Source organism: Podarcis liolepis (genome assembly GCF_965112155.1).
Source record: "Podarcis liolepis genome assembly, chromosome: 15".
NCBI classification, from domain to species: domain Eukaryota; kingdom Metazoa; phylum Chordata; class Lepidosauria; order Squamata; family Lacertidae; genus Podarcis; species Podarcis liolepis.
Genome location: NC_139566.1, coordinates 42943496 through 42964527, shown reverse-complemented (window position 1 = coordinate 42964527; position 21032 = coordinate 42943496). Strand labels below are relative to the sequence as shown.

The following is a 21032-nucleotide window of genomic DNA, read 5'->3' as shown; positions in this document are numbered from 1 at the left end:
ATGGAGTGGGGGCTTGATCATCGGAGCATAATGCCCATAAACTTGTGGGATTACCAGTAAAAATACACAAATGCATGATTACCAGACAGGCACATGAGGGGCTGACAGTCACAGAGTTCTCAATATAGAATCAATATAGAAAAGACTGCATGAGATCACTTCCTTAATGTTTTTGTGGGAATTTCTAACAAAGGAGATATTTTGTACATCTTTTTTGCCTGAGTGCCCTCTCTTTCAAGCCAGCAATATGAACAGACGTACATGCCTTGGCTCTGCTCAGAACCCAGACTCCATTTAGAAAAGTAATTTTGTATTTTGTAGCTAAGAAGTGTTTTTACCTGCATACTACTGTGATGTATTTCCTGTCTGCATTGAAATGTAAGTAAACCTTTTTGTTTTTACTAAAATATGTGTTTTCATTCTCAGCAATGAGGACAAGGAGAGGAGAGGTCAGCAGACCACAAATAAACAGGGATAAAATGTGTAATTGCCTAATTCCTAGCTTCCAATAAGCTGCAAAAGTGCATAAGTGCTTTTCATAGCCTGTTTACTCTCATATTTCTCCCACATACATGGGACAGGAGGTTTAAATTTCAATTTACAGATTTAATCCTCAATCCATCTCCACCACATCTGATACAGGGGGAGGGTCATTCTTCAGACCCCCAGTTTAAAGCCTCCCCCACCCCAATAGTTATACTGGAGATATTCCCTGTTGTGTAATTCTATGTGTCTCCATTTCCTGACATGAAAAGCTCTCACAGCACAGATAAAAGAAACCCACCAGTAAGGTTTTCATCAAAGAAACTCATTTCCTGTGAGACCAGCGACCGGAACAGGCTGTTGCGTAGCCGAATGTTCAGCCTAGCGAACACGAGGGTGAAGACTCCGCCCCGGATACCTGCGGCAAATGAACTGATTGCAGATAAGAGACGTTATAGGACAGACAGACACCGACACACCGACACCTCAGCCCAGTCCTACCATGCAAGAGGAAGAAGCCAAGGCAGAACCTGGGGACAGGCCCAGCCAATGTGTTGCTGGCTCCAACTCCCATCAGCCCTGACCTGGACTGATGGCAGCTCTGGTCCAGCGACATCTGGAGAGCAGCACATTGGCCACCCTTGTCATGGGACATAGGAGCACCAAGTGCTTCAGAGGCTCTGACGACCACCCCAAGAGTTTCACATTTCACTGCGCTTGCTCAATATCTGCAGTGAGCCAGCAGTCTAGATCTGGCCTAGAAGCCACTTCCTCAGCCTTCTGGAATCCCTATGAAATTTTGGTCAAGAGATGGTGGATGTTTCTTTATGAAAGCTTTCACTGCTTGGTAGGGTAGAAGGTGTTTTCAAGTTGTGAAGCAGAAGGTCAGCTGTGTCCTTACAGATGTTGTTGGACTTCAGCCCCAGCCAGTCTGGTCAGTGCAGTAGAGTCATGTATTTTAGTTTTAACAAAATGAAGTGCCGGTACTCGTACATTGATAAAAGTTTTGTGGGTGCGATCACAAAATGGCTGCCATGGGCAGCAAAAAAAGTCATTGAGAGACATGCATGCAACATTTGATTCCTATCCAGAGTGTGTGAGAGGAGTTAAAATGAAAAGGGAAGTAGAATATGGACCCTTATTTTTAGAAGTATGCAAATCAGTGCCTCCTGAGCTGTTGGTTTATGTGAACATCTTCCCAGGGTGCCTCAGTCTCTACACCAAAGGTAGTCAATGTGATGCTCTCAACATGGCATTGGGTCACTTCCTCCATCATCCCTGGCCACTGGCCATTGCCGCTGGGGTATGTTGGCAGCCCAACAACATCTGCAGGGCACCACAATGGCTACCCCTGCTCCACAGCTAAGAAAGCAATTTCCTTTCTAAGAAGAAGAATTCTGGGACTAAATTGAATAGGATCCTCACTGCAAGTTAAAAGAAGAAGCAGGAGGGAATGGATTCCTATACTCAGGCCCCATCTATATGGAAGATAACCCCACCACGTCACATTATGCATCATGACAAGATTTTCCAGCCCGCCTGTGGGTCAGTTATTCCAGTTTGGTCCAAGTACTCAAGTAAGGCTACCTTCCTATGGCCAGAAGGGCCATGATGACCACCGCTGTGGAGAACTGCTCCATACTCTTCTGGATTACTATTCCATCAATGGCCCGACCTGTGTAGTACGGAAGGAAAGTCTCTCCTGTTGGAGGGGATGACAAGGCAGATTAAAGGCAAACACCCAAGAAGGATGTAAAGACAAGAATCCCTGTTGTTATCTTCAAACACATTCGGCCCCTTGCGTCTTCCCAAGCCCTGAAAAGGAAGGGCAGCGGGGGCCCAAGGGGCAACTTCCCAGGGGCTGCAGACTCGTGATGCCTCCGACCAAAGGTAAAAGTGGGGAGGGCGGTACATGTGAATCTTAGCTCTGTATAGCAGGCTAATATTTTCTTTAAATGTTTTAACTTGGGGAAGAATTCAGTGTTATGCTAAGGTGATTCCGTCAGGGCAAGCATTTCACTTCGCAAGATGGAGCAACCCCCCTCCTCCTGCATGCTGTTTTTGGGGTCCTCCCAACCCCCAAAGTCAAATTTGGGGGCACAGAGATTGTGCTGGGGGAGAAGAGGTGGAAACAGTGCTTCTACTAACAGGCTTCAGTTGAATCCCACCCTTTGATTTTTACTGATTATTTTAAGGTATATTTTATGCTCTTTGTAAACAGCTTAGGGCTGTTGCTTACAATTAAACAGTATACACATAACGATTAAATTTTGAATGTAAATATAAAATTCCAACTGTACAAAAAGCAGAGATTTATGAGCATACAAACCACTGTCCAGGCAAGCAAATTGCTTTACTGTGGTTCAAGGGTGCCTTCTAGCCACAGAGCAACACTTGAGGAGGATGTGATAATGAGGCCAGTGAGGGATGTGGCCTGCAAGAGGGACACAGGACGGGCAAAGCCCTAAGGGCTTTGGGTCTGAGCTGCCACACCCCTGACACTTACTTGCATCTGCCAGGGGGATGCTGTGGCCAGGAGCATTGGACAGGGGACCTGGGAGAGAAGCGTTCAGACCTCAACTCAGACATGAAACTCACTGGGTGACCATGGGCCTGTCACAGTCTCTCAGCCCAACCTCATCCTCACAGTGTGGCTTGGGAGGATAAAACGGGAACAGCTATGTACGGTATCTTGAGCTCGTTGGAGGAGAGGGATATAAACACAGTAACAAACCACCTGCCTGCAGTGTATATACAACTGGAAAGCATTATTAGGGGAAGGGCCATAACTCAGTGATAGAGAAATCACTTGCCATGCAGGTGGTCTCTGGTTCCATCCCCGGCACCTCTAGGCAGGGATGGCCGTGTCCCCTGTCAGTAACACTGGAGAACTTCTGCCAGTCCAGACCTCTCTATTTGGCCCTTGGACTCCTCCCAGGCCACACTCCCTCCTCTGGTTGTTTTCCCTGGCTTGGATTTATCCTTGAACTGCAAAAGTGCCTCGCTTGCTGCACTGGAGAAATGTATGCACCAAAATCTCTCACTTTTGTGTGGCTGAACTATAGTCAACTATACAAAGTTAGCAGTCTGTCCGCTGCCTCTGTAAGTCTGACCCTGAGGGAATGCTGCCCTCAGGCTCCCCACGCCTGGGGCTCATCCATGCTTCTGCTCATCCCATGCCTAGAAAGCAAGGGGCTGAGAGGTTTTCCGCTTGTCCTGTGCTTGCTAGGCAAGGGCCCAAGCAGTCTTCTGTTTGCCCCGCCACTTTCTCTGGGAAAACCCACTCTATAGCAAACGGGTTGAATTGGAGTAAACATCAATCCATGGAAAACCTGATTGGCATTTGCTACAATTCAGCGGTAATGATTGCGTTTCCTAAGGAGAAAATGGCAGGACAAGTGGAAGTCTAAATGAGCCCCTGGTGTAGACAACAATGAAGTAGATGGTCCATTGGTCCAATTCAGTATAAGACAGCTTCCTATAGTTTCACCAACAGATGTACTCACCTAAAGCAGCCACTAAGAGGAAGAAAAAGGCCACTACAAGGAAGTGAACATCTGGTTTGGTGTAAGACAACAGCTTACAAATGGTGGCTGCTGACGCCTCCTCTTTCTTTTCCTGGGCATCAGGCAAACTTGGATCCCCAATTTCTTCTGCTTCAGTCCTAGATTCGGAATTTACTCCCAGAGTCTCCCTGGCAGGTCTCACCGTAGAAAGCAGCTGCCACAAGGAGAAGGTGGCTGCCAGGGACACGTATGTCCAGGCAAACAAACCCCAAAACCAGGGGTCTTTGATGGTCTTCCTCACCTCCGAGTAGAGCAGCAGCTTGACCAGGGCGTAAATCCCCACCGCAAGGCAGACAAGTGTGATAAAGATCCGGGATCCTTTCAAGCGCTTGGGACCATAGTTGGTGTTTCTCGCAACCCCAATGGCAGCCCCCAAAAGCACACAACTCCGGTACAGGCAGGCCCCCCAGATGTCCAGCATGGAGTTGAATATGTTGAAGTGCTTCAGATCCTGAAGGAAGCTGCCACCACTGCGGCTGTGTTTGTACAGCAAGGTGGTCACTGTCACATCCAGGCCTGTGAAGGCCAGAGTGCCGACCACGGCTTTCCAGGCATGCATAATTTGGATGGTCCTGGCGTGAGGTAGAGGCAGAGAAACAGCTGGAGACCCGGAAGGGGAAGGAGGAACAGAAAGCCTCCTAGTCGAGGGTCAAAGCAAACATGTTGGACCAGCCCTTTCTGGAAGAGAGAAAACAACATGCAGGTATAATGAAAGGTGGCACAGGGGAACTTCAGGCTGTATCACCCTCTCCAGCCACGGTGGGAAAATACTGCTTTATGGCAATATGGTGGATTAGGAAATGTTTACAACCCATTTGAATTCCATAGGCCTTATTTCTGAGGAGACATGGTTAGGACTGCACTGTGAGTTTATCGACTCAACAGGAGTTGTATCTGAGTAAACATGCTTTGGGTTCCACTCCATGGCTGAAAAAGAGCTTTGTGTTTCTTCCCACAACACACAAAGCAGATGGAACAGAGATCCACATTTTCCACAAGTTGCTGGTAGAGTGAAGTGCCTTTCCCAGAAAATGGAGGCTCAGAAAACCAATATCTGCAATCCTCTGAAGTGGAGGTTGTGCTTTGGGTTCAGGCTGCGTGCAGAGGTTCTGTCACAGTAAGATATATTGAATTTTTCAACTTTCAAATTCCAAAAATGAGGGCTTCTAAAAAGTTGTTACATGACTTGGGAATTTGAAATATATTTTGGTTAAATTAATATAATTTAGTTTTGCTTGGTAAGTGAATGTGTAAAATTACATAAAAATCATTTTAAATGGTTGCCAAGTACTTCCAGTTATATTATATATTAATATTATATATTATTATTATTTAGCATTGGCTGACATTTTCAAAGGTAAAATAAAAATTTGTTGGTTTTCCTAAAGTAGTTTATGTGCTTCTTCATCAAACAGAGACTTACCAAGGTAAATGTTGTTGAATCACAAAAATAACGCTCTCTGTCCCATTCCCCATGATTCACTATCCTGTCCAAGCACAGCTGCCTCACAATCCATCAGGGATGCATAAATTCATGGTTAGCAGGCTGTGTTAATAAGTGAAGGGGTACAGATTTTTTTAAAAAGGAGTAAAGATAATAAATAGCACTATTCCCCCCTTTTTTGCCAATAACAATTATTTCTGTAGCAGATAAAGCATTCCAGTCCACAATAACTTGTGTATTAGCACATGTGGAATTGTACAGTTCCTCTCTGGGGTAGCTAGGGTTTTTCAAGTCCTATAAGCATTTCTTCAAAAGGACTGCAGACTCCCCATAACTCAATATCCCAGCCATCACCACCCACTAAAATATCCTGCTCTGTTAAGTTTGGCTGGCACAGGTGCCGTTTCCCCAGCGCTGGAAGAGAAGCAAGCAGCAACTCTGGCCAGGTGAGATTTGGACAAGGGGCTCCTACCTTTAGCAAAAATCATGGCCCTGCCGTTGCCCCCCACCTGCCAGTAAAAGACCAGGTGTGAATAACTTCTCTTATCAATGCTAGGTGTCAACATTTTCAATTTTTTAAAAGGAAACAAACAAACAACACTTCACCCAGGTTACCTGATGCTCCCCTCATCTTTCGGGGCTGCTAGTTGGGTAGACTTTTAATGCCAAAATGTGCTTAAATGCCCACCTGGCAACCAAGTCCTGCCATTACCATCTACTCACAAGAAACCCTAAAACTTTTAAACCCTGAAGAGAAGAGAACTCAGGATAACAGACCTTTTCCCCTTACAGGCCTCCTGACTGTTGCCATGGAGATAGAACAGGGGAAGAGGGTTGGTTCCTTCCTGAGCAGATTTAAAAACTAAACAAAATGGGGAGCCGTTCTGCTGGGAAATGTGGCAACACCTGTCCTGAAACTGGGCTCTCCCTCGATACAACAGCGACGGGGAACTTGTGGCCCTCCAGATCTTGTTGGGGCTCACAACTCCCATTGGCCCTGCCGGAAGGCCACAGGCTCCTCATCACTTATATAAGAGAGACTAGAAACCAAACTCCAGCGTGGAAGGAAAGAGCACAGAAGAGAGAGAGGCGGTGGGCAGCTGAAATAACTCCTGGGGGAGCAGCTGTGCTAATCTGCTGCAGCAAAGGCAAAGGCAATTTTTGAAACGGCAGCAGGGGCTTTTGCAGACAAACAGTGGGGTGCTTCTGTCAGATTAATGAAAGGTTCTCCTCAGCTGGTAGAGGCATTTAAGTCATATATTTATTTACATGCTGCTGAATGCCCAAATAGGCTTCTAAGTGGTTTTAACAAAGTATTTAGAAGTATACAAAGTATATGGTGGGGGAGGGCAGGAAAGGCCCTTTTCTGTGGCATGCCCCGGGGGCCCCATCTCTTTATAGTTTTAGGCAGCTGGTTAAGACGTATATTCTTCAGCAGCTATTAGCGGCTGTTCTTTAGTCATTGGTTATGTGTTTTTAAGGATTATGTGATTTTATGTATGGAGGGGGCCAAAAGACTACAAAGAAGTATAGTCTGCAACATAAGAGCAGAAATGTCAGACTGCACCTCTCTCTTTCATTCGTGTTATTGGGCCTCCCTGTTTTACACTCCCTCCTCTTCTAAACCCACATACATGCATTTGTAAGGTAAAGGCAAAGGACCCCTGGATGGTTACCGTATTTTTGCTCTATAAGACTCACTTTTCCCTCCTAAAAAGTAAGGGGAAACGTGTGTGCGTCTTATGGAGCGAATGCAGGCTGCGCAGCTATCCCAGAAGCCAGAACAGCAAGAGGGATTGCTGCTTTCACTGCGAGGCGATCCCTCTTGCTGTTCTGGCTTCTGAGATTCAGATTTTTTTTCTTGTTTTCCTCCTCCAAAAACTAGGTGCGTCTTGTGGTCTGGTGCATCTTATAGAGCGAAAAATACAGTAAGTCCAGTCAAACCTGACTATGGGGTGTGGCACTCACCTCGCTTTCAGGCCGAGGGAGCCAGTGTTTGTACACAGACAGCTTTCTGGGTCATGTGGCTAGCAGGACTAAACCACTTCTGGAGCAACGGGACATCATGACAGAAGCCAGAGCGCACAGAAACACCATTTACCTTCCTGCCACCTATTTATCTACTTGCACTAGTGTGCTTTCAAACTGCTAGGTTGTCAGAAGCTGAGACAGAGTAACAGGAGCTCACCCCGTTGCACGAATTCGAACTGCTGACCTTCTGATCAGCAAGCCCAAGAGGCTAACAATAATACTAACAATAATGCACCTGGTGTTTGCTGCATTTGATGAAGTGGGCTAAACATCCTTTTTAAAGGCTAGCCTGCAAAAAATATGCTACTCACCCCCCCAAAAAAACCCTCCTTAAGCTCATTTGAATTAGACATTTTTGTCTCCAAAGGCAGTGACAACAGCCACTACACACCCTCTTCCCACCTACATCACAACACAGATGTACTAAAGGGGGCGGGCAGAGGATTTTTTGCATGTAACAGTGTCCCCTGCTGGTAAAATGCACACATTAATGCAATATTCTTTTCCTCTCAAACATCCTACCTTCAAGGACTCCTTCCCACTTAAGACCAGTATGCTGAAGAATCTCTCCATGTGTGTCATTACACCGGATTCTGGGATATGCTGGTGTAGTGGTCATAACAACGATGGCCCTCTGAATGTTGTTAGACTCCAACTCCCATCAGTCCCAGCCAGTATGGCCAATGATCAGGTGTGATGGAAGTTGTTGCTCAACAACATCTGGAAGGCTATGGGCTCCCCATTTCTGGGTTAGGGGGCTGGACTAGGACTGGGGAGATCCAGGATCTCTGGGTGACTTAGCCCAGGCACCATTTCACAGCCCAACCTATTAGCTCACGCCACACCAATTTTTTAATTGATAAGAAATACTTTGCAAAACAAAAAGCACTCGATTTATAACGTGGAACACATCAACTTTATAATACGGGGCATCTAGAAAGTACAGAACAATGTAGCTATATTAGAACATGAATCATTCCCAAAATACAATTATAAACAAGCCTCTTACCTATGTACCTTGTGTATACAAACATAATGGAAGGTTCAGTTACAGATAGGTAGCCTATAATGGAAGGTGTGAACTTGTTTTTGCCAGGTAATCTCTCTCATACTGTAGGTATGTGTGTGTGTGTGTGTGTGTGTGTGTGTGTGTGTGTGTGTGTGTATATATATATATATATATATATATATATATATATATATATGGTCTAATTTGAGACAAAGAAACTCTCATCACCTCATCAACACCAAGAAGTCTCTCTCTTTTCTGTTCTTTCATGTTTGTCAGAGTTGGAAACCCTAGTTCACAACAATATGTCACTGAGAACTCTAGAAGAATAGCCAATGTTATTCTCCTGCACTCTGTTTCTGGGCACACATGCAGAGAGCGATTATGGATCACAACGAGGATTGTCCTCAGCACCACTTGATGCTTTTGCTCTCATTTTGAAAAGATATCTATCCATGTTCTGCTTAATTTTTTTTAAAAATACTATGCTATGCTATATTGTAATGTTTAAATGTTTATTTGATTGTGCTTTAATATTCCCACCACACTTGCCACCCTCTCCTGCCACACCAGGGTGGCGCACCACACTCTTTGAGAACCACTGCTCTAGACACACACAACCCAGGCTTCTTGGAGAAAAGAAATGAATTCAATAAATTAAAAAATGTTCTAGGGTGCAGTCAGGCCACAGAGATTGCTGCCGGTTGCTGTCCCACATGAAAAGAGAATGACCTAAATGCACAAATCACTCTCCTTACAGCTTCACATTAGAGAGGAAACTGTAGAGTTTTCTAGTTGACCAACTCCTTATCTATAGGGCTGCAGTGTTTAACTAGTTAAAAAACTCTTATTAATACACTGTAAGCAGTTTAAAAGCTGCACATAGAAGATCTTTCCTCTTTTCTCCCACACTTTGGAACGGATGCCTCTTCTAAGATGCCACCTGCACAGATCATCCAAAAATGGAGTGGGGAGGAGCAAGATTCTCACTTCAGACTGGTTGTTTTCACCCATATGCAAATTTAAGCAATTGATTGACTAGCACACACTATGGCTGTGGACCAGATCTGACCAAGGCCTGAGTCGAATAGGGCCTGTTTGGAAGGTCTCAGGTGATTCAAGCAGGCACAGACACAGATCACTGGTTGAATGAACCAGAGCAACTTAGAATCATAGAATAGAATCATAAAATCATAGAATCATAGAGTTGGAAGAGACCACAAGGGCCATCGAGTCCAACCCCCTGCCAAGCAGGAAACACCATCAGAGCACTCCTGACACATGGTTGTCAAGCCTCTGCTTAAAGACCTCCAAAGAAGGAGACTCCACCACACTCCTTGGCAGCAAATTCCACTGTCGAACAGCTCTTACTGTCAGATGTGATCTCAGAACCACTGGCAGTCATCTTTGAGAATTCTCTCCCTTGTGGCAGTCAGCGCATCAGGCAGGACAGAGAGGCAGTGTGGGAAAATCACGCAGAAAAGCCGAGACCTACCTGACTGGTCACTGCATCTTCCAAGGAGAAGGTAGGCCCAGCGCCGTGATTCACCTTCCTGCCTGACCCCCCCCAGGACTAATGTCTCCATGCAACAGCTTTTGAGCAGAGAGACCAGTCCTGTGGGGTACAGGAACTGCTTTGCAAGCAGCTTTTCTGCATTGGACTCTTCTTGCTTGCCAGCTAGTAAGCAGAAGGATCCCATCCCGTGTGATGTTGGCCGCATCACCTGCCCCCACCCTGGGAACAGATATGGGGGGGGTGGCCCCCGGGACAGCACAGGGCAATTTGGCCTGATCCAGGGACCACATCCACCAGAGGGCAGATTGGAGTGGGTGTCTGTACACAGCCCTAGCACACACATAACTGACTGAGAAAGCTTGGGGCATTACTTGGGTAACAGCCCAACTTTTTAAACAGACTTTAGGTATAATTGTGTGCAGGGGTTATATTTTTATTACATATGCATCTGACCCTACCTTCACAGAATTCAAAGGTACACATGATCCCCTCCTTCCAATTTTATCCTCACAACCCCCTGTGAAATTAGACTGAAAGAAGTGATCAGCTCAGAGTTACCTAGTGAGCTCTGTGATTGAATTAAAGGTAAAGGTATCCCTGCCCGTACGGGCCAGTCTTGACAGACTCTAGGGTTGTGCGCTCATCTCACTCTAGAGGCCGGGAGCCAGCGCTGTCCGCAGACACTTCCGGGTCACGTGGCCAGCGTGACAAAGCTGCTCCGGCGAACTGGCACCAGAACAGCACACGGAACGCCATTTACCTTCCCACTAGAAAGCGGTACCTATTTATCTACTTGCACCCGAGGGTGCTTTCGAACTGCTAGGTGGGCAGGAGCTGGGACCGAACGACGGGAGCTCACCCCGCCGCGGGGATTCGAACCGCCGACCATGTGATCGGCAAGTCCCAGGCGCTGAGGTTTTACCCACAGTGCCACCCGCGTCCCTGTGATTGAATTAGCCTGGCACTATTATAACTCAGCCTTCCCCTGCCTGGCTGGTGCCTTCCAGATGTTTTGGCCCACATCTCCCACCATCCCTGATTAGCTGCGCTGGCTCAGGCTGATAAGGGTTGTAGTGCAAAACACCTGGAGAGAGTTACGGGGCTGGGGAAGGCTGCTCTGACCATTAGTCATCTCTTGACTCTCAATTAAGTTTCCTGAATGTCTGGGCCCCTTTCTCTCTTCCACCCCTGCAAAAAGCATTCGTTTTATTTTAGCTGCAATGAAGAAAACCTACCAACATCACCTCCTTGAGCTTTGTCTCTCTCAGCGTAACAGATCAGGTGCCCTTTAGGCAGCATATTTGAGGTGTCATGTTGCCATTTTTTTGCTCAGGTTGTAGAATCAAGAATCCTCATCAATATATTTTAACTTCTTTAGTCAAATACAAGGACTGGAGAATGGAGGAAGGGTGGGGGATGCTTCAAAGGGGAAAAAATGAATTCTAAAACACATTCACATATGCACACAGCAGTGTCAACTCTGAGTACTGCTATTTATGACACGGCTCATATTTTGGGCTACTACTACTACTACTACTATTATTATTATTATTATTGCTGGCCTTAGTCTTTTTACACCAAAAAACAAGGCTTATTGAAACCCCTTATTTTACAAAAACAGTGCAATCCACAAAACGTTTACAGTTTTGCAAATTCTATTATTCAGAATTTGAAGTCTACCATAACCACTTTGACAGCATCTTATCCTAAATGTCTGAAGGCAGGATGAGTTACTTAGTGGTAAAGGGCAGAACCCTACACATGCTCAGGGGTACCTTATTGCCATCATATAATCCAGGACCGAATCTGGTCTCTCATAGTTGGGCTTGGTACATATGCTAGAATCAAAATTACACCGATTTCTAAAAAAGAATAAAATCCTAGTTATTCAAACACAAAAGAATGAGTATGGTGCCACCCCCACCCTAAAACAGAGCTGCTTTGCTGTTAACATCTACATAACAGACAACTATTAATCTGCTCAATGTTTTACCATCACTGCAGCTTCAAAACCAGGAAACAGTTTAGCTGTTTTAAAGTCCAAAATCTTTGATTATACACACACAAACACATATTTGGGGGGGGGGGTTTTGTCATCAAATTATGGTGGAAAGGCTCACTAGATCTAGAATATGTTTTTGCTAAACTTCAGGTCAAAACAATTAGGCTTGTTAACAGCATAGTAAACACTGACCAGCTCAGCTAAATATCCAGAGGAATCTGCCAAGTCATCCCACTTATGATAAATCTACAGGGGAAAAATATTCAAATAGTACGATCTTCCTGCAGAAAAGCCTAAAGAAGCCCAATAAATCTACCAGCTCCATTTAACACTCATCTGCTAGAGCTGTTCTCTTTTAATATACTCCTAACAGGCAATTAAATGTTGTCTGGTTTTTATTGTGGCATTGCTCAGTTTGGAAAATATATCTGTGTTATCCACAGTAAAACACCTTGCCTTTCATGCAGAAACTCCCAGGATCGATCCCTGGCTTCTCCAGATAAAAGGATCCAATAGCAGGTATTGTGGAAGACCCCTCTCTGTGCCGGGAGGGAGTTATTGGAGCTGACAGTCAAATGGCGGAGATGGGGAATTAATCTGCCAAGAGTTGCTAATAAGGCAGTTTCCTGTGGTCTTTATGCAGCACCCTGGAAAGCCAAGGTGCCAAAACACTTTGCAACAGATTCAAAACGTAATAGAGGATGAGAGAAACTCAGCCAGAGCAAGCATCTCCATGGGGAAAAAAACAAAACACCTTTCTAGAGGAGAAAGGTGGTGAATGACTTGCAGAGAAAAGGTTGAAAAGGGCTGGGTACTTGAGGTCATCTTCAATCACACAGATGTCCCATAGATGATGGAGCAACTTTGGTTTCTGGTGCTGCAGAGGGCAAGACCAGCAACCAATGGATTCAAAACATAGAAAAGGGATTTAGACTCAGTATTAGGAAGAGCGTCCTGATGGCAGAAGCTGATCAACAGTAAAGTAGGTTGCCCTGGAGGATTATTAAAACCTGGGACCCCAAAGTTCATTTTGCTTGTGTCTTTTTGCAAATGCTCAGTCATTTTGCAAATGAAAGGCACTTTGGCATCAGAGGCTCCCTTCCTATTCCCAGATGTCTGGGGGCAGCTGTGACTTACCAGCAGCAAAGGTGAAATCACTCTGCACGCGTCTGGAAGTTCCAGTTTTGGACTCTAAATCAATGGTGTTTTCCTCCCAGCGTTGCACACAGCAAAATGTTCACCTCTAACATACAGTCCGCAACTTACGTTCCAGGGATTGCACCTGCAGCCAAAATCACATATAGTCAAAACCCACCAGGTTCAATGGCAGATGGGATTGCCAAAGTCATTTTCCCCACATCCTTTAAAAAAAATAAAAAAATGCCATGCATGTAAAGCTGGGTGTGCATGAGTTAAATGCGCCTAAATTGTGGGCTTACTGGAGTCTGTATGAAAGTATCCCCGTCTTCATCCTCACAATAAACATGCAAGGCAAGGGAGGACAAGAGACAACAACTATGTCCACAGAGCTTCAATTTAAGCAGATATAAATCGCAATTTAAGGGAAGGTACCATGGCATAATAGGAGACTGTCTGCTATACGTGGCAGGTTCAATCCCTGACGTCTGTGAGTTCATTTTGTTTCAGGGTCTCGGGTACCAATCATTGGGAGAAGCCCTTTTCTGCCTGGGTCAGTTGCTGGCAGGAGAGTAACAGGCCGTGGAATATTCTGTGCTGCTGCCTTCGGGGCAAGTGTCTGGGGCCCCGCTCCGCGGAACACAGCCGGGCTGCTGACCACATTTGGGGAAGGGAAGCAATACACACTCGGATAGGGCTTTCCTCGGAGTAGGCATGGCTGGTCTTGCTTGCCTTGTGAGATTTCTCAACTCCATCACTAGGAGCAAGGCAGCACCAGACCTTTCCGCATGTCTTGAACTCGGACCTGCCTGGTCCGGGGCCAGCTGTCCTCTTCGCCCCCGGCTCGAAGGGCTCAGCTGCGGCTCTGCTTACTCAGACTTCGCTCCGAGTCGAATCTCGGAGGAGGGAAAGGCCGGTCGCTGGGATCTGGTTGCAAAGGCAGCGTCGGATTCAGCGCTGCCTTGCACTTGCGTCAGGGGGAGAGGGGAATGAAATGGAAAGCAGCTTTCCAGGGCTGGACCACCCCGGGGCTTTGGGATCGGGAGAGGGATCGGGACCGGGAGGAAAAGGAGCCACATCCCTCCCGAAGCTCCCCGGGGGGGGGGGGAGGAAGGACCGGCCCCCCGCTGCGCGCCTGCCTGCCTGCCTGCAGCGCCGAGCCGGGGAAAGAGAGGAAGGCGCGGCTCTTACCTGCGGACCAAGGCAGCGCGCAGGATCCTGGCTGCGCAGGCGGCGGGCGAAGCAGCGGGACCGGCCGGCGCGGCTCCGAGACTCTCCAGGACAAGGTCGGAAGTGGGCGGGGCATTCCCGGGACTGCGTCATCAGGCCACGCCTCCTCCCACCTTTGCAGCTGGTGATCTTGTCAATTCTTGGAAGGGATCCCCCAGGGTCATCAAGTCCATGCTGAAGCTGTTTTCAGTCGCCTCCATCTCACAGAATCTTAGAATTGTAAAGTTGGAAGGGACCTCAATGGTCATCTCCTGCAACTCCCTGCATGCAGGAATCTCAGGGGAAGCATCCATGACAGATGGCCATCTACTTAAAAACCTCCAGATCTGAAAGGCCTTCCTTTTTCTTGTCAATAATGTGTTCAATCTCACTGTCATTCTCATCAAACCAGTCCTGGTGTTTCTTGGTTTGGTATCCAATAGTTTGTTCACAGGCTGCAATAATGGGATTTTTTGGGTTGGTCCAGTGTTCCTCAATGTTATCAGAGAACTCTGAAAGCAGATGGTCCTTAGATCCAGTGTGGTGTAGTGGTTAAGAGCGGTAGTCTCGTAATCTGGGGATCCGGGTTCGCGTCTCCGCTCCTCCACCTGCAGCTGCTGGGTGACCTTGGGCCAGTCACACTTCTTTGAAGTTTCTCAGCCCCACTCACCTCACAGAGGGTTTGTTGTGGGGGAGGAAGGGAAAGGAGAATGTTAGCTGCTTTGAGACTCCTTAAAGGGAGTGAAAGGCGGGATATCAAATCCAAACTCTTCTTCTTCTTAAGAGTCGTTTGGAAGCAGTCCCACTTAATGGGATCTTGAAGGGCTTGAGTGTTCATTTTGTGCCTAGCAGTCATCATCATCATAGCTCTGGTAAGGAGCACATCACAGCGATCTTCTGCTCAGACAATTACATAGTCTAAGAGGTGCCAGTGGTTCAACTGAGGTGCCTCCATGAGGTTTTAATGTATTTTTTTTGTTGAAAGTGTGTTGGTAATAACAAGATTGTGAGCTGCACATATAGTAAAAGGTAAGATTCTGTTCTGGTTGCTGTTGTCAATTCCTTCTTTCCCAATAGTTGCAGACAGCAGGCTACAAATTGAAATCTCGCCCAATTCTTGCATTAGAATCACTCAGGAGGATAATTTTATCCTCCTTAGGCATCTCTGATAGGATGGCATCCAGCTGAGAATACCATTTTTCTTTAATGTCTTCATCAACATCCAGTGTTGGTGCATAAGTGCTTAGCATAGTAGCCTCTTGGGTTTGGGCAAGTTTTATTTGAAGGCTTGAAAGTCGCTCATTAGTGCTGGTAGGGACTTCTGACACAAGATTGTTTTCGATTGCAAAGCCTACTCCATGTCTTCAATGTTCTTGTTCAGGGAGACCAAGAACATTCCAGAAGAATGTGTAGCCTTCTTTTTCTTCCTTCAGTTGCACCTCTTCTGCTCTTTTCTTGAAGCACTGCAATATCAATGTTAAAACGTCACAACTCTCTTGCAATGATGGCAGTCCTGCATTTGGGATGCTCACTATCTGTGTTATCCAACAGTCTGTATATTCCATGTTCAAAAGTTCTATTGTCTTTTATGACCACTGGGTGGTGACCCCATTGGGCCCGGTAATCCAGTCAGGCAAAAAGGGAGGCAGACTTATGTTTAGGGCACCTTTTCTAGCCCCTCCCCCTATTTGGGGTGAGCTGAGTGTGGATCCCAAACAGGACTGCTCAGTCATGCATACAGCTGCCGAGCTACTCAACTGCCTCATTCCTTGAGTCAGAATGACTGAATCTGTATCCACTGCCCATGTGACGGTTCATGACTAGGGGCTTCCAGATTTCACAGTACTGCCCGTTACCATTTGTCAATCACCATGAAAATTGTTTGGGTTTGGGATGGGTTATTGGAAGATGCCTGTGCATGAATTTGTTTTGTGTGTGTAGATAAGTGCATGCTGACCAACACACAGTCTTTGCAGTAAGGCTCTATTCCGATGGATTCTTATCTGCTGCAGCCTTCATCCACCCTCACAGCTGTTGTAACATACCACTTGTTATTATCTGACTGTTCTGCTGTTGAAAACTTCTTAGATCATTCTTTGTCTAGCTCCTCCCCTTTGACCTTACTGCCTTGAGAGTACGAGACTCCTGATGGCTTCGCTCACAAGGGTCATAGGAACATGCAAGCCCACTCTCCATGACAAGGGGATGATCCAGCGAGTGAACCCACTGGAGCAAAGCAGGGCCAAGCCCTTTGACATCTGATGCCCTTTTAAAACGTGTTGTGTAAAGAGGAATTACTGGGTTGCCTTTGATTTTGTTTTTCTTGTGTTTTCCATTTTCCATATTGTGATTTTAAATTGTGAATCACCCTGGGATCTATGGGTATAGGTCAGCATAGGACAAACAAACAAACAAACAAACAAACAAACATGTAACACTGAAGTTATGCAAATTAAGTGTGCATATATTTGCATGATTCAGTTTACTGGTGCCAAATCAAGTACATAAAGAGTTCTCTTGGATCAGACTAAAGGCTCCACTAGCCTTGCATTCTGTTCTCAAACAGGCAACCCACAAGTAGTGCAGGAGCGCAACAGCCCCTTGAGGTCCCCAGCAGCTGGTGGTCAGAGGCATCCGACCTCTGAAAAAGAGCCAAGCAGGATAAGGTGACAGGGCCCCTGACCATTAGGTCCAGTTGTGACCGACTCTGAGGTTGCGGCGCTCATCTCGTTTTATTGGCTGAGGGAGCCGGCGTACAGCTCGGGTCATGAGGCCAGCATGACTAAGCCACTTCTGGTGAACCAGAGCAGAACACGGAAAAGCTGTTTACCTTCCCGCCAGAGTGGTACCTATTTATCTACTTGCACTTTGACGTGCTTTTGAACAGCTAGGTTGGCAGGAGCAGGGACCGAGCAACGGGAGCTCACCCCGTTGCAGGGATTCGAACCGCCGACCTTCTGATTGGCAAGTCCTAGGCTCTGTGGTTTAACCCACAGCGCCACCCGCACTGAAGGATAGTCCCCAATAAATCCCACCCCTCCAGTTTCTGAGATTTCACCAAGGATTGCTGATAGACTTTAAAGTTCATCTTCACAGTCTTTGGACCTAGAAGCTGAATAGAAAATAAAATTCACAGGATGTTGGATTTTTCAGAATTTCTGTGCCTGCCCAGGGACAATCGGGAACCTAGTACGTAAGGAACTACTGAGTCTGAGGGATTAGGGGCATGACCAAGGCAATTATGTGTTTTTGTAGGTGATGTGGAAGTTGAAGTGAAATTTCCAACACTCAAGAATATGCAGGTGCTGTGCACAAGATGCTCATGGATGGCTCAGTTCAAGATACTGTGTCCTTTGGTATCAGAGTGGCCATTTTCAAGAAACTGCTGGACTCCAAGTCTTGATTAAAGCATATATTTCATGGCATATCAGTATATACATCTATAAAAACTAAAGTCACACAATAGCATTCAGCCAGTTTTCTTCATGCTGGGTATACTCTGTTCCGGAGGTAAGACAGTCTCAATTTGAAATGACACAAATTGGTTCTTCTTCAGCTTTTTCAGGGCCTGATCTTCATGAGTATCAAAAACACCATCCTCCATTTTGTAAGTGAGAGACGAGAGACCTTTTGTTTTCCTCTTCATACTTTTCTGTTCCTGTTTATATGCGGCAGCCATGTTGGCAATAACCTGCGAAGGACAAGATGGGCCTAGTGTTCATGTACTCATTTAGATAACTAACCCACCCTACCCAGAGGGCTCAGGGCCAGCAGCTTCAAATTCATTTTATTCACTCCCCCCCTCCATTCATTTATCCCACACTTCTTCTATGGATCTCTGGATAACATAGCTTACCCTCAGAACAACCCTTTGAGGTAGGCTAGGCTGGGAAATAAGGACTTGCTGAAGGACTGCCATTCAGCTGAGTGGGAAATTCGAACCCAGATCTCCCCACCATTATCTGTTACAGTGCACTGAAAAAAGTGTTCATGATTCAAGCACGACAGATAAGTAAGGCAGTTCCAAGAGCTGAAGAGGATGGTGGATGGGAGAACAGAGTAGGCAGGAACGTAAAAATGTTGACTGCGATTATTTAAAAAGGGAGTGTTTTAAATAGAAATAGAAATTCATATTCCCAGCAGTGGGAATCAGAACCAAATATCACCATCTCCACTCACCATGCCATGTTGGGCGCTGTGGGACTCCAACCCCCATCAGCTTCAGCTAACACAGCCAATGGTCAGGGTTGGTGGGAGCTGGAGACAAACACATCTGATCAAGCAAATTTTTCTGCCCCCTTAAGTCACCTCCTTCGCCAATTTTGGTGGCATTTTATTTTATTTTGCAAAGTAAAGTAAACATTGGAGCGAGGTGCCCTGATAGGAATGCAATTTGTCCCTCCTATCATAGAATAATAGAGTTGGAAGGGACAATCATTGCACAGATCAGGAGGGAGAGGGGCTGTGTGCTTTGTAAGACGTGTGTGTGTACGCACTGCACAAAAGTGTGTGCAAGACTATGTGGTGGCCACACCCACTGTTGATATTAGCCTAGTGTGAATTTGGACTAATGGTAGGCACCCCTCTTACATGCAAATGCGGTGAATATCTGGCAGCCAAGGCACTTACAATCTCTTTCACTGCATTCTGTTGCTCCTGAACAGCAGCGGTAAATGACGGGAGGACGCTGGTTTGGAAGGGACTAGCACCTTGCTCTTTGGAGGAGTCCTTGATGCATTCAGCCTAGAAACAATGAAGGTGAGATGTGGGGGGCAGGGGGGGATTTGGAACCCAAGTTGGCAAATGACTCAACATTGTGGCATCTGGCTGACAGACCCCTGCTAATACACCCCCCCCCACTGTTGCTGCTGCTGTTTTATTTGACTGTGGTGGCCTTTGGCCAAGAGCTGTAATATTTGGAATGCTTTGTATCACTAATTTATTGTTTTTACAATCGGTTGGCAAGACTCAGGCTGGCTTTAAGAGGTGCAGCAGAACGAGCTGGTCAAGTGCTCAATGACAGAGCACATGCTGCATTTGCAAAAGGTCCCTGGCATCTCCAGGAGGGGCTGAAAAGGCTCCTCTAGACACAGGGCTCATCCACACTTCTTTGTCCCATGATTTCTAGGCAAGGGTTGTGGTTTTTTGTCTCACCGTCCTCCCTGGGAAAACCCACTGTTTGCTGTTCCTCACTCCTTCTTCCCAAAGCACAGTGCCTGGCTTACCCAGCTTTAGGAAGGCAGCATCAGGGCTTGGGGGTATTAAATGTTGCCAAGGGCCACCAAAAAAGGCCTTGAGGGTCATAGCCCTCAGGCCGCACATTGGACCACTCTGGTCTGGGGGGAGCTGTCCACAAGCAGGACAGGATGGCAAACAGCCCTCTTCCTCCCTGTATCCCTTGCAAGTCGTATCCAGAGTTTTAACCTGGAGTTTTAATGGCTTTACATAAGAACCACGGACAGAATTGAATTTGTTGAGTCTGGTTGGCCACTGCGCAAGACAGGATGTAGGACTGGAGAAACCTTTGGCTTGATCCAGCAGGGTTCGTTCTTAAGTTCACTGCACAGAGGTGGGGAACTGCTGGCCTGTGGGGGCCTAATCTGGCCTCCCCATTTGACCCAGGAATCCATTTTGGCTGTGCTACACCCACCTGTGGCCACTGCGTTCTGCAGTAGAGAGGCCCTCAGCAAATTCCACCTTATCAGGAGGTTTGTTCTGCACAATACAAGAACCAGGCTTTTAGCGTCATGGAATTCTCCCCCATTACGTACTAGCCTGGCATCACCTTTTCAGCAACTACTGAAGACCTTCCCTTTCCAATAAGCCTTTTAAGGGGAGAGCCTTCCCAGTCTGCATTTGTACTGGAATTGTTATCAGGCGTTTTAAGTGTTCCTTCATTTGTGTTTGCTGCTCTGAGCTCCTTCAGGGGGCAGGAAGGGATATGCATTTAATAAATAACAAATAACATCCTGATAAATAAATTGTGTCATGGGTGGGGCTGCAGCTGAGCCAAAGGAGCTTTTGCAGACACTGACCATCAGATTACATAAGATTATCAGTACTTATGTAGCTGTGAGCGCGGCATCAGACTTGGCCCAGAATTGCCAGTTGCTGAGGCTGCCTTGAACACAGAGCAACACAAATACAGACATTCTTTCATTTTTGTAAGTTATCTATTGTTGCTTTAGGATTTCTGTACACCACTTAAGAGAATTTTTAAATATATTAAATGGTATAGAAATTAAATAATCAATCCCGTTCCACATATTTCACACATCTGATGAAGCAGGGGTTCTTATCTAGGAGCGCTGATTCCCTCCATGACTCCTGCCCCCCGTTAAACCTCTCTTGAAGCAGTTTTCTGGATTTTACTTTCAAACAGAGAGTTACCTCTGAGGACAGGCAGACGTATCTGTTATACAGGAGGAAAAAGGGGGTGTACTTGGTCACAGAGCTGACAGACGTACGGAAATCAAACAGAATCGGGTCAAGAGATTCATCCCACTCGCTTGGTTTCTCGTTCACAACATTGCAGAGGGCGGATTTCAAAAGCTCATTGGTCCGACTGTCCAGGACTGTGCAGTTGACTGGGGTCAGAATCTGGGAGATGTTCCATCTTTCTGATAAAATTCTGG

General features: G+C 46.3%; 1 protein-coding gene and 1 long non-coding RNA gene across 7 annotated transcripts in view; one reads left to right on the top strand and one right to left on the bottom strand.

Moving 5' to 3' along the window:
- The window catches only part of ABCB9 (ATP binding cassette subfamily B member 9), a 30600-nt gene extending 15706 nt beyond the window's left edge, over nt 1–14894 (bottom strand). The window contains exons 1-5 of one of the 6 annotated variants that reach the window (XM_083476435.1): nt 14380–14894; nt 13189–13333; nt 3990–4727; nt 2071–2185; nt 785–915 (exon numbers count right to left, since the gene is read on the bottom strand). In XM_083476435.1, coding sequence (XP_083332561.1) covers nt 785–915; nt 2071–2185; nt 3990–4608 — 865 coding nt within the window. In that variant the 5' untranslated portion in view covers nt 4609–4727; nt 13189–13333; nt 14380–14894. The other 5 variants (XM_083476438.1, XM_083476437.1, XM_083476439.1 and 2 more) reach the window with 5 other exon arrangements.
- LOC310694001 lies at nt 5611–17822 on the top strand. Its single transcript, XR_014519469.1, has 2 exons — nt 5611–6020; nt 17653–17822. It is a non-coding gene; the product is annotated as an uncharacterized lncRNA (long non-coding RNA).
- Nucleotides 17823–21032: the final 3210 nt, after the last annotated feature.